Genomic DNA, 15,456 nt, shown 5'->3' on the forward strand with positions numbered 1-15,456 from the left:
ATTTCTGAGCCTCTTTCAGAAAAGGTGGCTGAAACAGAGATAAGAAATTACTCTTTGGAGGAAAAATGGTACTTCCATAAAGTTCTTCAAATGCAGTAATAATTACTTTACAGTGATAGCTTCTTTTTCAGTGGTATTCTGTACCAGTTCCACTGAGCTTGTTGTAGGGTTTCCAGCCAACTCTACACAGTCAACTCTACTCTATCAAGCACAACAGAGAGAATTAGGAGAACAATCCTTCATGATTTATGGTCATCATGAAAATTAACTGCTCTGTGCTGCCAGAGACAATCAGGTGGTCAAAGATCACAACTAGAAAAAGGATGTTGCAGAAACATGCAAAGAGCAGGAGATACAAGTGAGTAAAGTTAATGGATTCTGAATGAAAGAGGACCACCATCTGAGGGAAAAGAACAATTTTTCAAATAGGTAGATTGCACAAAAAAGGGAGATGAACAGAGATGCCATGGCTAAGGAATACTTTGAGATACAATTGATTGTGCTTTAAGATGGGTGTAAGTGAAAAAGATGAAAGAATATGGGGATATCAGAAAATATACAGAAGAAAAAAAAACATGTGAACAATTCACCTTCCATTTTCTGTTTGCTTTTAAAGAAATGCTAGCAAGTACTGAATACCTCTTTAAAAGGAAATACACAAGCAACTTAAAAATGTATGAGTGTGTTAATCAATGCAGACACAGTGTAATTATCTTATGGTGATGACTGTTATTAAAGAATACATTAAACAACGGTGATTAAATAAAAGTTGTGGAGTACTTGGAACGTAAGAGGTGTGGAAATACATTGTTAAAAAGTATAATTGAATGGTCAGGAGGTAAAGAAAAGGTGAAAGAAAATCTTGTAGTGTACTGAGTGGGTATAGTTATGGGACATCCAAGGGTAAGGGGTATGGATATGGTGTTAACTATTACTTGCTTTGTTAGAAGCCAATGAAAGTTGAATGAATAGATTAAGTAGGAAGTGATGTTACTGATGTTTACTGTAATTCCACAATGAATCAAAGGATGACTGAAATCAGGAAGAGCGGCAGTGTTTTATGATTTCAAGAAATATTTATCCATGTAAAATTGATGAGAATTAAACATCTGAATTTTAAAATCTGGTAGAAAACAATACCATGGAAACTTTGAATCATACTATTTAAAGAATATCTGCAGTGGTGGTGTTCATTTTCACATTTACTTCAAAAAGTATTTTTATTTTCCAGTCTAACTTCAAGCTTTTCAAAATTCTTTATCTCATGCTTTGAATCAAACCTTCTCTTTAATGAAAAACAGTTTGCAAGTAAATTCTGGTTTGAATGCTGGTTCTGAAACCCAGATGAAAAAGATCACAGTATATGTTACCAGTAATTTCAGCATGAATTTTGCTTTGTGAAAATAAATGTCATGTCTTCAACATTTGATCAGACCAGTCAGTTAATGCATGTTGTCTATTTTCGTTTCGTTCGTTTGCCAAGGTGAAGAGCATTACAGAATGGATTAACATATGAAAGCAGAGATTAAAGTGCATGTTGTATGGATTCTGTTGGCAGGGTTTTCTATTTTACAGACTAAAAGGGTAGACCTATCAAACGTCATTGTTTGTTTTTCCCATTCTTGGAATTAAAAATGTATCTACTGACACGTGCATAGCTGTGTTACATTCTGCTAGTTATCATTGAAAAATATCCAAATTATATTATCTTGCAGCGTATGAATAATTCTTTTTTGTTAGAATTTGGATATGGAATAAAAGGAGTAAGTGAAACTTTTATGTCATGGAAGTTTATATTTTTTATATATGTATGGATAGTAACAATTATTGGATCCAATATGAAGCATTACATACTTTAGTAAGTAGTGTATCGTCTCACAAGGCATTTCCTGGTTGTTTTGGCTCTGTTCTTTTTTTTGAAAAATACAATTTTATTTTGGTCATAGAAGATCTACTATTTGAGTTGTTCTTTATAGCTTGCATTGAATTAACAGAATAGTACATATGCAATTGATAGCTATCCTGAGTTAGACACAGCAACAGTGACACAGGTCCTGAATTATGGAGCTGTATTATCACGTTAAGCCAAAATTCACATGGTGCTTTTCACACTTCGTCTGGGGAGATGCGTAGAAATTCACAGTGCACGTTATTTAATTTTCAAGTCTCTCTCTCTAAGTTTTGTCTCTAATACAACTGAAGTAGGCCTCAGCAAGACATTTCTAGGAAAAAATTAATTTGATAAATATATGCACACTTTACAATTATAAAAGTCTTATTGCAATGACTATATTTGGTGGGAGGTGATAGATTTCTAGGATGAAGATCTTATGATGAGTAAATAGTGTAGTTTTGTAAAGTGACTTGCACACAAACTGTATTCCAAAAGATTTTTAAAGTGCTAAATAAAACAGCTGAGCTTAAATAATAAATAATAACACATAAAGGAGATTTTAAAATAGTTGTAATATATGAGAGAGATGCAGAAAGACATAAATAAAACAGACTCCTGGCAATGAAGGTTGATAACAAATGAAAGTGCATAGGCACTGATATGAAAATGAATTCTCTAAGCTAATTTGCAGTAGAAGGTCAATTTGCTATACATGTCAGATGAGGCAAATAAAGCCCTAATTACTTTCTAAGATGATCTCCATTCCCTCTATGTCCTATATATCTATGATATATTTGTAGTAAAAGAGTAATCACACTTCATAAGAGGCATGTTTTCTCATTGGAGCTAAATATGAAAAAGCCAAGATAAAAATATTGGATGTGTCTCTCTCCTGTTGTCAAGAAAAGTTACTTTACAGTGTAGCAATACAAAGTGTAAAATGTTAAGAGATTTCTGCTTAGTACTTCAGAGAAAGGGGTCTCTGCACATTTAAATGCTCAACACGAAGACAAGCTTGTGAGTGTGCCATAAAGAAGATGATTTAATGAGCTCAAATATATACATGTGTGTGTAATTAAAGAGATGGCATCTGGTTTGTTTGTTTGTAGTTTGTTATGAAATGTATATCATGTTTCTCTGAGAGAGCATGCTGAGCAGCTGAGCGCTTTGTGCTTTCTCTCAGTCGATGAAATCCCCTTGCTAGCAGAGGGGGCTTGCTCTGAGCACGCTTAGGGAAGAGAAGCTTCAGGGGTGCAAAAGGCAAAGAAGGAAAACTGATCTAATAAGAGAGCAGAAAACCTGGAGAGGGAATGTAAACCTACAGTCAGACTGCAAAACTGATGGAAAAAAAATAAATATCCTAAGGACCTAGAGGAGTTAGGAACTGTTCTAACTGAGCGTTAGAACTGAGAGCAAAAGTATAGGAAAGGACCTGCCCTGGCAAGACACAGTGAGTCAGGGGAGATCCTTTAATAATTATTCTTGTTTTCAATTTTTTCCTCAGAAAATTGATTTTCTATATAAAAAGAAAATTGCTTATAGTCCAAGAAAATTTGGCTTTTGAATGTAGGGGCCATTTCAGACATTTGGAAATATTCATATTAAAAAGGATCTATGGGCAGGTCCACCTTTCATCTTTGACCCATTGTACTGATTTTGGCTAGGATAGAGTTAAATTTTCTTCATAGTAGATCCTACGGTGTTATGTTTTGTAGTTGTGATCAAAACAGTGTTGATAACACGAGGATGTTTTTGTTATTGCTGAACTGTGCTTGTACAGCTTCAAGGCCACCTCTGTTTCTCATGCTGAGCCTCCCAGTAAATAGGGTGGGGATGAACAAGAAGTTAGGCGTGGACATAGCTGGAACAGCTGGCCCCAGCTGACCTCAGGGATATTCCACAACATACCCCATCATGCTCAATGATAAAAGCTGAGGGAAAGAAAGAGGAAGGGGGAGCATTCAGGGTTATGGTGTTTGTCTTCCCATGTAACCGTTAGGTGTGATGGAGCCCTGCTTTCCTGGAAATGGCTAAACACCTGCCTGCCAAAGTAGAATCATAGAATCATAAAATCATAGAATGGTTCAGGTTAAAAGGGACCTTAAAGACCATCTAGCTCCAACCCCCGTGCCATGGGCAGGGACACCTCCCACTAGACCAGGTTACTCAAAGACCCATCCAGCCTGGTCTTGAACACTTCCAGGGATGGGACATCCACAACTTCTCTGTGTAACCTGTTCCACTCTCACCACTCTCCCAGTAAAGAATTTCTTCCTAATATCTAATCTAAATCTCCTCTCTTGCAGCTTAAAACCATTACCCCTTGTCCTATCACTACACTCCCTGATAAAGACACCCTCCCCATCTTTCCTGTAGGCCCCCTTTAGGTACTGGCTACAAGTAGCCAATTAATTCCTTATTCTGTTTTGCTGATTTGCGCCGCTTTTGATCTACCTATTACACTGTCTTTAATTCAACATCCAAATTTTCTCACTTTTAACCTTTCTGATTCTCTCCCCCATCCCACTAGCGGGGAGTGAGCTATATGTGGCTTAGCTGGCTACTGGGGTTAAACCACAACACCCACTTGGGGTCAGTCAAAAGATGTAAGCTGTTCATTTTAATAGTTTATTTAAATATAGAAAAGCTTACTAAGTCCTTTCTGGTTACAAATGCACAATGCAGTTATTTACATGAGATAATATGCAACAAATGGCTATTAACACTGAGTCTTTAAGTCCACAGTTTTCATAAACTAGAATTATTGATTGAAAAAACCTTGATCATAATAAACAGCCTTTCAGCCTCTTCCAGTCCCAAAATCTGGGGAAGAGCAGCAGAGTGTTAATAGATCTAATCCATATCAGACCTGCACCAAAAGAAGACTCATTTACTTTGCTCTGGATGCTCCTCTTCCTGTTTACAAAAAAACCAGGGAATCGATGCAAATACTCTGCTTCATAAGCAACCAAATTTAGTCATAGATGTTGTTTATATATATTTATTTGCAAAGATGCTACCATATGTCTTTACATAAACAGTATGGAAAACACATTTGTTAGGTGGGTGGGGTTGTTTTGCATTAAGTGGTCAGGATTTGTATTAAAACATGGGCTTTACCTTTCAGAATGCAGTACTTGCAAAGAAGTATTTTGATAATTTTTTAGAAATCATGAATTCCAATGACATATTTTATTGAAGGTTGATATAAAAATGGACTGCTAACTTCTGTATCCTTGTTTGGTTTTTTTTTTAGGATTTATTTATACCTGTGGTGGAACTTTAAAAGGACTTAACGGCACTATAGAAAGCCCTGGCTTCCCATATGGATATCCAAATGGTGCAAACTGTACATGGGTTATAATAGCAGAAGAAAGAAACAGAATACAGATTGTCTTTCAGTCTTTTGCTCTAGAAGAAGAATATGATTATTTGTCATTATATGATGGGCATCCTCATCCTGCAAACTTTAGGACAAGGTAAAGAATGAATATTATTAAAATATAACTCTTATTTGTATCTTAAAAATAACTGAGAAAATAGTTAAAGCTAATATTTTGAAATAATGGAATCTTTTTTATTTAGACTTTAAGGTGCACTTTCTTTCATTAATCATACATGTCTTAAAATCTATATGATGTGCTTTAATTCTATTTAAAGTAAGTGCTAAAATTAATCTAGCCTTCATATAAAATTTGTCTCAACAAAAAGTAATTAATTAAGAAGCATATGAGCATGGATAAATTAACGTAAATTGAATATAAGATTGTGGAGGTCTCAGTTTGCATGATCTAGTAGCAGTGGAACTTTTGTAATCTTTGCAACAGGAGTCTTTTGAGAGAGATCAGAAAAAGATAATGTACTGAAGACAGAAATAATAGGTATTTTTTTTTGCAACTGTGTATGAGCATCTTCTAACACAAAGGGATAACAAGAGTGAAAAGAAGTGTGAAAAATCAAGAGGGTGATGGGTCACTGCACATTATTTATCACTGTCGACTTCAGAATTCTGGAAGTCTGCAGCTTGAAGGATACATAATAATTATGCAATAGCAACAGATATATTATTCATACATATACTAGTTATCTTTATTATCACCTTTGTTGACTTCTATAAGTGAAGTTGTCATTTACCTAGACTTCTGTGAGGCCTTTGACAAGGTTCTACAAAACATCCTTGTTGCTAAATAGGAGAGGTAAGGATTTGATGGGTGCACTATTCAATGGATAAGGAATTGGCTGGACGGCCACATCCAGAGTGACAGTCAATGGCTTAATGTCCAAATGGAGATCAGTTACAAGTGGTGTCCCTCAGGTATTGGTACCAACACTATTCAATATCTTTGTTAATGACATGGACAGTGGTACTGAGTTCACTGTCAGAAAGTTTGCAGATGACACCAAGCTAAGTGGTGCAGTTGATTCACTTAAGGGAAGGGACGCCATCCAGAAGAACATTAACAAGCTTGAGGAGTGGGCCTGTGAGAACCTCATGAGGTTCAACAAGGTCAAGTGCAAGGACCTGCACCTGAGTCAGGGCAATCCCCAGTATCAATACAGACTGAGGAATGAATGGATTGAGAGCAGTCTTGCAGAGAAGGACTTGGGAATACTGGTAGATGAAAAATTCAACATGAGCCAGAAATGTGCACTTACAGCCCAGAAGGACAACCATATCCTGGGCTGCATCAAAAGAAACGTGGCCAGCAGGTTGAGGGAGGTGATTCCGCCCCTCTGCTCTGCTCTTGTGAGACCCCACCTGGAGTACTGCATCCAGGTCTGGGGCCCCCAGCACAGGAAAGACATGGACCTGTCAAAGCAGGTCTAGAGGAGGCCCATGTAAATCAATCAGAGGGCTGGAACACCTCTCCTGTGAGGAAAGACTGAGAGAGTTGGGGCTGTTCAGCCTGGAGAAGGCTCTGGGGAAAGCTTATTGTGGCCTTTCAATACTTAAAAGGATCTTATAAGAAAGATGGAGAGGGACTTTTTACCAGGGCCTGTAATGACAGGCAATAGTTTTAAAACAAAAGAGGGTAGACTTACATTAGATATAAGGAAGAAATTTTTTACAATGAGGTTGTTGAGACACTGGAACAGGTTCTCCAGAGAAGCCATGGATGCCCTGGAAGTGTTCAAGGTCAGGTGAGATGGAGCTTTGAGTAGCCTGATCTAGTGAAAGAGTCTCCGCATATGACAGGGCATTGGATCTAGATGATCTTTGAAGGTCCCTTCCAACCCAAACTATTTTATGCTTGTGTAGTTCTATGATACTGTGATGAAGAATGTAATATGTATTCCTAATCAGGGAACATCCAGAAGGAAATTAGGACAGTAAAATTCTTCATCTCAGATCTGCGCAGGAAGTGAATTCTTTTTGTCAAATGGGTAACATGGTGGGTTTACCCTGGCTGGATGCCAGGTGTCCACCAAAGACAGTCTATCACTCCACCTCTTCAGCTGGACAGGAGAGACAAAATATAACAAAAGGCTCGTAGGTCGAGATAAAGACAGGGAGAGATCACTCACCAGTCACCATCATGGGCAAACCAGACTTGACTTGGGGACATTAATTTAAGTTATTACCAACCAAATCAGAGTAGGGTAATGAGAAATAAAAAATAAATCTTAAAACACCTTTCCCCCACCCCTCCCTTCTTCCCAGGCTCAACTTCACTCCCAATTTTCTCTAACTCCAGCCCCCCAAGCAGCACAAGGGGAGGGGGAATGGGGGTTGTGGGCAGTTCATCACACATTGTCTCTACCATTCCTTCCTCAAGGGGGAGACTCCTCACACTCTTCCCCTGCTCCAGCATGGGGTCCCTCCCACGGGAGACAGTTCTCCGTGAATTTCTCCAACATGACCCCTTCACACAGGCTGCAGTTCTTCACTAAATGCTCCAGTGTGGGACACTTCCACAGGGCGCAGTCCTTCAGTAATGGACTGCTCTAGCATGGGTCCCTCCACAGGGTCACAAGTCCTGCCAGAAAACTTGCTCCAGCATGGGCTCCTCCCTCCATGAATTCACAGGTCTGTCAGGATCCTGCTCCAGTGTGGGCTTCCGATGGGGTCACAGCCTTCTTTGGGCTCATCCACCTGCTCTAGCGTGGGGTCCTACAGAGGCTGCAGGTAGATATCTGCTCCACTGTTAACCTTCATGGGCTTCAGGGGGACAGCCTGCCTCACCATGGTCTTCACCATGGGCTGCAGGGGAATCTCTGCTCCGGCACCTGAAGCACCTCCTCCTCCTCCTTCTTCACTGGCATTGTTGTCTGCAGGGTTGTTTCACATATTCCCACTCTCTTCACTACCATTGGTGTTGCCTAGCAGATAGGAGAAATGTACCTGTAATTAAATTGTTTTCTTTTTACTTCTGTGTTTCCATTTGTATTTCCTGTTTCATGAGTTTTTGTGTGCTATTCTGATACCAGCTGCAGGAAAGAGGGAACCCATGAGTAAAAGAATTGATAGTTGTCTTTCACAAGAAAAACCAAGAACATGCAGTTTTCCATCTTTTTGCCCACTCCTCAAAAGATAAAATTCACATGGAGAATTGATCACATGTAGGAGTCCAAAAAGGCCCTCACTGTCAATCAAGACTTCTACTGGTGAATCCACTCTGAATTGTAATCTCAAAGAATATGTGAACAATGTTCTGCACAAGTGCAAAAAAATAGAACAATTACTACTCTTAGGAATTTACGGTTCTTACTGAGTTACAGTTTTAATGAGCATCAGAGAAAACAGGTGAATGAAGCTAAGAGGATGGAAGGAAGAGGAAAATAATATCTTGCAAAGACAGAAACTTTTTTTTTGTATATCTTGTTCAAGCTACCGAGAAGGTTTATATGTATCTATATGCACATGTATGTTCATATCTACGTATCTCTATCTGTACACATAGATCTACAGCTACCCATCTACATGTGTAGATATATGAGTGCAGGATTCTTTCCAAGCCTTCAAAGCTATAGCTTTGGGATACATTTTTTTAAAAAATTCTGGTATCTCGAGAAGAAAGTAAAGGAAGCCTGGTATGCTCAAAAGTTTTGGTATTGTGAATTTAGGATGGTACTACATTCTTGCGAGGAAATGCATAAGGAGTCTTGTAGAAGAGAATAGAATAAGTCGGCACTTAAAAAGGAAAAGATGATTAAGCCTCCATATAGGTCTTGAAATAGACTACTTTTGCAAGACTTATGAGATCTTGCCAGCGTGTGGGTGCAGTAGAAAAATAGTACGCATTTGTGTGAGTGGAGAGTTGGGTTTTAAATTAAGAAAGTGTGATAGTGGAAGTAGGCAAGCTTTACTAAATCTTTCATGGTGACGTTTATTTTCTCAGATTGCTGTAGCAAGTAGTAAGGTGATGTTTCCTAGAGTTTTATTTTTCAAGAAGGTTTTTACTTAAACAACTAAAGTTTTACTGAGATACAGTTTTTTGTGGGAACTTTCTAGCATGACAGTGGATTTTATCATAATGATTTTGCAGTTCGGCTATTTGTGAACCTCATGGCCTCCGACTCCATTCTCATCCAGTTTTGTACTTCTTCGTTAATTGCTCTCCTCAGAATTGAATCTTGTTGAATTTTGCAGTCATTGACTGTCTTCAGTGAATGCTTAATAGCCTTAGCTGGTTTAGAGGGCACTTAAATGGCATGGAAGAGAAGCATGTCAGATATGGCCATTACAGAAAGTGTACAGTCAATATTACACTTTCATCTTTGTGTTACTGTATGTGCTTGATTTAGCATATTTGATATGCTAGATCTTTGTCTCAAACTATAAATAGAGAAAACATAGAATAGTTTAAAGCTGTGAACTAAATGCAATATAATTAATATATTTCCATAAATCATACTCGTAATCACCTACAAAAAAAAAATTTGCTTGCAGAAAGATAGTATTACTTACTGTATCTGAACCAAGCTTCCAGCTTTGGGTGTCTTTCTGGGTCATGTCATAGACACTGTCTATTTTTAGGACTTTCTTGTTGCCCTCCCTGTGCATCTTTGTGACTTTTGTGTACCCTTCCTTTCACACTTACACATCTAGCTCCCTCAAAAAAAAAAAAAAAAATCAGGCATTGGTTTTATATGATTACTTTTAAGTTGCAACTTTGTATACACCTTATTTTTGAAAGTAGCTAATACTTCTAACTGCTATTCTGAATGAAAGCATTGCATTTCCATATAGCACTCCTGTTCCATTTTTCACATAAATCAACTGCTTTGTGAAAGCCAATTGGAATCATTTGATGATACCTGTTGCATGTTATGCAAATATTTTTTAGCATGACTTGTCAATAATTCACTGTAGTAGGTACTGCCATATATTAGGGAGTGGCAGGAGAAGGGCTGCTCCATGAGGGGCATAAGCCAGGAGCTGAGGATGACCTGCTCAGGCTGTGCTCTCATTGACAGCACAATCCAGCAGGGGCTGAACATGGGGGGCTGAGGAGGGCACTGGTACAGGGTTCATTGACAGCATCCTACATGTCAAGTGATGAACCAGGTCCAGGATCCCTCCAGGGAGTCCAGCTGGGACTAAAAAGAAACAGGGGCAGCTAAGGTACTCACAGAGTAGGGCTGAGAGGCTCATACAGGAGGCAGGGACAGAGACAGTGCTGTAGCATGGTCTGAATGCAGGACTCATGGGCAGTGGTGTGTGGAAGTCCCAGCTAAGGCTGGTCAGGGCCAGGAAGGTCTATTGGTTTACTCAGGATCCTGACACTGCATAGAAAAGTCTGGGAGAAAATTATTTAATACTTACCTTTAAAGCAAGATTTAGGTATCGTACAAAACAAAATGTGGGACTAACTATAAGAATTTTTCATTCTTCACGTCACTCCTTGATTAGTGATATGGGGCCTACAGAAAGGATGGGGAGGGACTCTTTATCAGGAAGTGTTATGATAGGACAAGGCGTAACGGCCTCAAACTGAAAGAGGGTAGATTTAGATTGGATATCAGGAAAAAATTCTTTACCGCAAGGGTGGTGAGGCAGTGGAACAGGTTGCCCAGGGAAGTTGTGGATGCCCCATCCCTGGAAGTGTTCAAGACCAGGCTGGATGAGGCTTTGAGCAGCCTGGTCTAGTGGGAGGTGTCCCTGCCCATGGCAGGGGGGTTGGAACTAGATGATCTTTAAGGTCACTTCCAACCCGAACCATTCTGTGTGATTCTGTGTGAAAACCACGATTAATTTTAACAGGTGGTATTAGTGGCAGTGATATGGTGCATATGAAGGTGGATGAGAGAATGCCAACCTGAATTCTGATATTTCCTTGCAAGTATTTTACTTTACAACTTAGATAATATTTTGTTTTCTTCTTTTTTTAAATTAAATTTCTGAGCATGATGCGTAAAATACTATCAGTAAATACCAAAAAGTGTGTTTGTCCTTTTTTTTTGAAGGAGTAAGGTGCTTAGAATTGAACACTACTTTTAAAAGAGATGTCATACTCAGTAGTTTTCTAAAATATAGTATTCTGCTCTAATTAATTACCCCAACTTGCAGTATAGTTTTAAATAATCGAATAATAACTTGTGATTACATACTCAAGCTCTGTTCACAATTCCAAGGCAATGCATTTTCCAAAATTGCCCTTACCTAACCAGTTAATCAATTTGAAATTTAAATATTAATCACAAAATTAACATTGTATTGAAATCAATGAAACAAATTCTATTTTAAATAGAGAAAAAAATGCATACCTGCTGCTACTGTACTGTGATAAATTGAATAATTAAATGCAGTATATTTCTGTCTCATTCTGACTAAAAGAATCTTTCACATGTTTAAGTTCAGAAAGCAGTTTTGTTGTAGCCAAAATTATGTATTTTCTAAAGTTGAAAATAAAATTATTTAGAAAATGACAAGTCTACCATAATGTTCTGGTAAAAAACATCAGAAAATTTCACTGTGTGCGGTCTTCAAAAGAACAGACATGGTATGCAAGTTTGGAAAGCTCCACTGTTAGCAAAAAGGTGTAATCATTTTGTGACAACTATTCATTTGTTTGCATAAGTGAAAAGACGTATGGATACGTTTATCTAAAAATCATGAGAAGTGGAGGTGTGACAAACCAGCACAAACTAAAATTTTTGAACACTTAATAAATACAGATTCTGCTTGTGTTTGAGAGCCTGCAAGACCAGCATTATCTGAAGAGATATTTTAAAATGTTGAAATGGTCACTGTGACCAAATATTTAATAGGATGAATTAAAAACTTTTCTCTGCCTACTAACGGTTAATTTCCTCTTTAGAGATTTGAATGGAAGGAAGCTCTAATATTCTCAGTGTTTAAAAGGTGAGCTAATACTCATCTTTTCTAATCTCTTGTTTTCAAGCAAGATGAATCATCCTTTCATCTGCATTCCCTCCTGAGGCAAACAGGAATCAAATGCACAGGTTACCTGATCAGTGCTTCTGAGCTGCATAGGAGAAATTCACTGAAATTTCTAGGGACATCCACTGCCTTTTCACAGTCAATGAATTGCTTTCTCCTAAACAGCTGACTCCCTAAGTAGGCCTCCATTTTAACATTTACTCCCCAACCACTTGGATAGAAAAAGCAGTTTTCAGAAGATTAGTAAGAAGTTCTTTAAAATTTCAGGATGCTCAGGATGTTAAATCTAATTGGGTATGCTCTCTTCATCCTAATACTTCCAAAGGTTTGAATTCTGTACCAAATAAACAGACTCATACTTTGATAATGGTATTGCAAAATACTGAAAAAAATATTTGTCATCACATAACAGAGGAATAAGCTCAAAACTAAACTTAAATAAAACGAAAATATTTTTTTTTAATTACATAGCATATGGAATAATAGATATTGCTCCACTTACAATGTGTGGTACTGACTATGAAGTTAAAATTCATTTCTTTGGTCCAACTAATTAAAAGCAGAGGAAAAAAACCCTGGGAATAGAAACATGCAAAATTGCAATGAATCCTTAATTCATACTAAATATTGTTAGGATTGTAGGCAGGTGAGTTGGCTGCTTACTTGGCTCTGGGCTGAGGTTATGCTAACTGAAAAGGGCACAGAAAACTATTGGACATGCCAGGACAAAAAGCCAAACCAGCCGCTCTGACTATGCCATAGGAGTTGGACCTTCTTCATTGGTCTAGAGGACCACATTAGGAGCAGGATGAGTGCTTTCCCTGGCTGGTAAGGGAACACCCACATGGATGAGTTGAGTACCCTGCTGTTACCCCATCAGTGCCTGCTCCTGGCCTGATAGCATTGTCAGATACCCGTCTCTCCGTCATAAGTGTGCCAGGTATTACTGACAACATAATCAAACACTGGTTTTTTAGCTCAGAACCATTTACAAATATAAGATATAATTTATCTGAATAATTTAAATTATTTTGATTTTACAGTGTTGAAATGCTAGCAACACACATCCTTTTTTCTACTTCTGTTTTTGTTTTTTTTTAAAAAACATTCAGGGCATGGGATAAATTAAAACAAAACAAAAGAAAGAACAAAAAAAACCCCACAGTAAAATCAAGGATACTTTAGGAATTTTCTTAATTAAAAAATAAATAGCACTTATTAAAATACTAACAATTACAAATTTTAAAAGGGGAAAATATTTTTCTGGAATACTAGATTTTGCCTATTAAACTTTCTAGTTTTAAAGTGGAAGAATTATAATTTACAATTTGACAATGCTAAATTGTCAAAAATATCTTACAGAAATTTTACGAAGAAGGAAAGCTAGCAAAAGAATGAATGTTAGCAACAGCAGAAAATTCTAGTGCCCTCATTTAATAGCTCTGCTTGTTTTTCCATTTCTTATTCTAACTCTGCTGAATATGTGTTTCTCCTTTTAAACGATAGAAGTCTGGGTCAAACAGGCAGCAATTAGGCTATGCTGCTAACATCAGTGCAACCTCCAACCTGTTATATGTCACCTAAGGCCATCCTGGTAGCTACAGCAATCTTTTTTCTTCTCACTGAGACTCCTTCCTTCTTCTGGTCCTTAGAACTTTAACCTTAAATCTTTGTGAAGGTTTATATCTATGTAACATCCTTTAATATCTCCAGCCAAATTTATGCAATTATTGTTAGAAAGTGCTCCAATCATTCTCATATTCATTCTCATCAATACCAGAAGACAAAAAAAGCCCCACATTTCTTCCTTGCTTTTGCCTTCTTCTTCCTTTACGTCTGCTATGTCAGGGTTTCCACTTACAGAATTTCCATACTTTAAGCCTTGTTTTAGTTTGTCTTTCCTTTCCCACTTCCTTTGTCTTTAGGTGATCTACAGTACTACAAGATGTAGTACAGGGTGCCCAGAGCTAGTGCTTATTTTTGTCTGGGCAAAATGCCACGATGGTGTGTTGATTCTCCTTTCTGAATGCAAGCATTGTTGCACGTAACTCCATTTTGTAACTTCATGCATGTGTACCCTTTTGTTCTTTGTAAATTCTTTCTCATATGAACAATTCCTTGTTTACTTAAGCCATATAAAGACCCCGTCTGAGTATTGTTATTATCTGGCTTCTGTTACTGCCATTTCAAATCCTGTTATTAGGGTTATCCTCTAGGTTAGCAGACTCAGTAATAATAAAATAAAGAAAAAAAAAAAGGCAACTCTGTGAGGTTCTAGATAAATCCAACAGAGACAAAATCTCTTTGACTATTTTGTTATTAAGCCTTTAAGACATGTCAGAGTGGAATATTTGCAGAAATTCAGGTCTCATTCCCAACTAAATTTAACAACTGAAAAAGTACAAAGCTTCCTTTTTCACCCTCCTGTTTAAGTCTTTTTGGATATTGATGTAGTTGATAGGGAGACAATGGACCATTTCCTGAAACATTTTCCATTTTCATCAGAGGCAACTGTAGCTCTGAGTTTTTTCCACTCACACTGTTTATTATGCCCTAAGACATGCACTTTTCTTCTCTTGTCACTGTTCACTTTGTGTCCAAATTGACAACCAGAGCAGAAACTGTGATCTGATTAGGATCAAATTAAGGATTCAGCACTTTGGAAACACCTTCAAACCGCTGATCACGAAGTCATTGATTTTTCTTTCATCTGATACACAGTTCTCTAGCTTTCTCTACTATTTGCATGGAAAGAGAAGAAAAGAAGAAATTTCACTTGAGAACTTAGGGACCAGTGAACAAAATCAAATGGGATGACACTCTCCCCTTACAAAGAAAGAGAAACTAAAAAGGTATAAGTGCTAGACAAAGACCAATGAAAAGATACAGAAACAGAAGGAAAAAAGAACAAATACCAATGCAGACTGAAGGAGGGAACAATGGCAATTAAAAAAAAAAAAGAAAGCACAGTGAAACAGCAATCAAAGTGGAAAATGATGAGACAGATAACAGAACTGAATGAATCTAAACAAGAAAATTTTCACTGTATGAACAAAAAAATAAATACGGCTAAGGTGTGAACAGAAGACATGTAGAATGTTGCAAATGGACTGAACATGGAGAGGGACACACAGCATAAATACAGCAAAGCTTGTAGGTAAGAGAAACAAAGATAATTTAAAAAAATGTAGCAGAATGCAATGGTAAATAGATATTC

General features: G+C 37.5%; 1 protein-coding gene across 3 annotated transcripts in view; it reads left to right on the forward strand.

Moving 5' to 3' along the window:
• The window catches only part of CSMD3 (CUB and Sushi multiple domains 3), a 688,054-nt gene that overhangs the window by 81,546 nt on the left and 591,052 nt on the right, over positions 1 to 15,456 (forward strand). For all 3 annotated transcript variants that reach the window (XM_054193012.1, XM_054193014.1, XM_054193015.1), the window contains exon 2: positions 5,151 to 5,373. In XM_054193012.1, the coding sequence (XP_054048987.1) occupies positions 5,151 to 5,373 (223 nt within the window). The remainder of the gene's footprint in view (positions 1 to 5,150; positions 5,374 to 15,456) is intronic.

Source organism: Rissa tridactyla, chromosome 2 (genome assembly GCF_028500815.1).
Source record: "Rissa tridactyla isolate bRisTri1 chromosome 2, bRisTri1.patW.cur.20221130, whole genome shotgun sequence".
Classification (NCBI taxonomy): Eukaryota; Metazoa; Chordata; class Aves; order Charadriiformes; family Laridae; genus Rissa; species Rissa tridactyla.